Source organism: Otolemur garnettii, unplaced genomic scaffold, assembly GCF_000181295.1.
Source record: "Otolemur garnettii isolate 467f Iridium unplaced genomic scaffold, OtoGar3 scaffold00225, whole genome shotgun sequence".
Classification (NCBI taxonomy): domain Eukaryota; kingdom Metazoa; phylum Chordata; class Mammalia; order Primates; family Galagidae; genus Otolemur; species Otolemur garnettii.
The window spans coordinates 927,695-929,735 of NW_003852620.1; the positions used below are offsets into that span (position 1 = coordinate 927,695).

The 2,041-nt window shown below is 37.9% G+C and overlaps 1 protein-coding gene across 1 annotated transcript in view; it reads left to right on the forward strand.

Annotated features, from left to right (window-relative positions):
* The window catches only part of RNF212B (ring finger protein 212B), a 36,134-nt gene that overhangs the window by 30,299 nt on the left and 3,794 nt on the right, over positions 1-2,041 (forward strand). Inside the window, 2 exon segments of the mRNA XM_023508157.1 lie at positions 1,394-1,433; positions 1,716-1,810. Coding sequence (XP_023363925.1) covers positions 1,394-1,433; positions 1,716-1,810 — 135 coding nt within the window.

Genomic DNA, 2,041 nt, shown 5'->3' on the forward strand with positions numbered 1-2,041 from the left:
GGGGGGGAGGTATTGAAGTCTCCAACTGTTATTATTAAATAGTCTCATTTTTCTCTTCAATTTTGTAAGTTTTTGCTTCATGTGTTTTAGGGGGTCTGTTGTTAGGTATATATATAAGCATTATATCTTCTTGATTGAACCTTTTATCTTCTTTATCTCTAGTAACAATTTTCTTTTAAAGTCTATTTTGGCGGAGACTAGTATAGCCATTCTTTTGTTCATTTGTATGGAATATCTTTTTCCATCCTACTTTCAACCTGTGTGCATCTTTGAATCTACATTGTCTAGGGCTGTCCAGAAATAATTCAGCCACAACTATGTGTATGAAAAATAGAGACATGCATGGCTGGATACTTTCCAGACAGTCCTCCAAAGTGAGTCTTTTATAGATACTGTATAGTTGGACCTGTTTTTTCATCCATTCTGCCAGATTCTGCCTTTTAATAGGAGTGTTTAAGCCATTTACATTTAATATAATCATACATAAGGACTTCTACTATTTTGCTATTTGTTTTCTATATAGATCTTATGCTTTTTGGTTAGCCTATTGTTTGTGCTGACTGATATTTATTTCCTTAGGCAGCCAAACAAGTGCTTCTAACTGTTTTCAACATACATTCCTGGGAAAAAGGTTTTTCTGCACTTACTGAGCTCTGAGCTCTAAGTCCTTGGAACCTGATGAGTTCCAAGGCATGTCAAATTATGACAGTCTTGCATATGAGGTCTTCCAAGGAACCTCCAGAAAGGTCAAATAATGACAATTTTCTGAGAATGATACTTTGAAAGAACTCAAACCCCATCCCACTCCAGTGACCGCCAGAGTGTGGCTTGTTGGTTTTTAAGACTATCATGGAGCTGGAGAAGGAGAAACGGGAATAGGGGAAGTGAAAATGCCATAAAGTTTGCTATTTTTCTGGAATAAACATCCCTCCGCCCCTTTTCTGTTATTTTTCTCTGTATTGAATAAATATCCTCTAGTGCTTCATTAATTTCTAGGGTTCTGAAAAAATTGATTCTGACCATTTTGCCCATTTTCTGGTTGCTTTTATGGAGGAGAAAATTTTTGGAGATTTTTGATGTTTTTTGCTGATGTCACCTCTAGCTACTTTAATGACTCTTTGTCTATATCTATTCTTTCTGGTAATCGCCACTGTAGAGGGGAAACCAAGGCACAGATCACTAAAGCACTCAAGGTCGTAATGGCTACTGCTCCACAGACTCATGAAAAGGAGAGGAAAACACCTTTTAAAAATACTTCTAGGTGATTTGTTAGTCATTAGTTTCCAAGCCTGACATATACAGTAAATATCTTTGATCCCCACTTCCTTTGCCCGTGGCCCCAGTTTACCCAAATCTCTTTTCCATTTCATGAGCTCATTTTTATGTTTTTCAGAAACCCCTTCACCAGCTTCAACTCACAGCCTATCTTATAGGTGAGTAACCCACTGCATCCTTTCTCTTAGGATCTTTCCACACTCCGCCAGTAGCCCTGGAGTTACTTCTCCACTGGCCTGTACTCCTGAAGTTTATAATCTGCCTTGTAAAAAAAAAAAGAGAAGGATGAATAGCACTGTGTTTAATATACATCTGAATTATTCTCAGTTGCAAGAAGGAGATTTTTTTCCCCCTTTCTGGCCTGAATGTCTAGTTCCTTCATATGTTATTTACCTTCACCTTTCCTTTTCTTTGCTGATGCTTTTATTTACTCTTCTTAGATCTTCATCTGTCTCCTTTGGACAGGGAATTATTTCTTTCAGACCATCCCTAAATGGGGATTCAAGCCACACAATCCTTACTCCCAGCAATTCTGGTAAGTTAAGTAACATTCCCAAAGGAGTGGAACTTCAACCATTGACACATACATTAAAATGAAGATTTTTTTCTTTCTTTTTATTTTATTTTATTTTATTTTTATTTTATTTTTTAGACGGAGCCTCAAGCTATCCCCCTGGGTAGAGTGCTGTGGCATCACAGCTCACAGCAACCTCCAACTCCTGGACTCAAGAGAGTCTCCTGCCTCAGCCTCCCAAGTAGCTGGGAC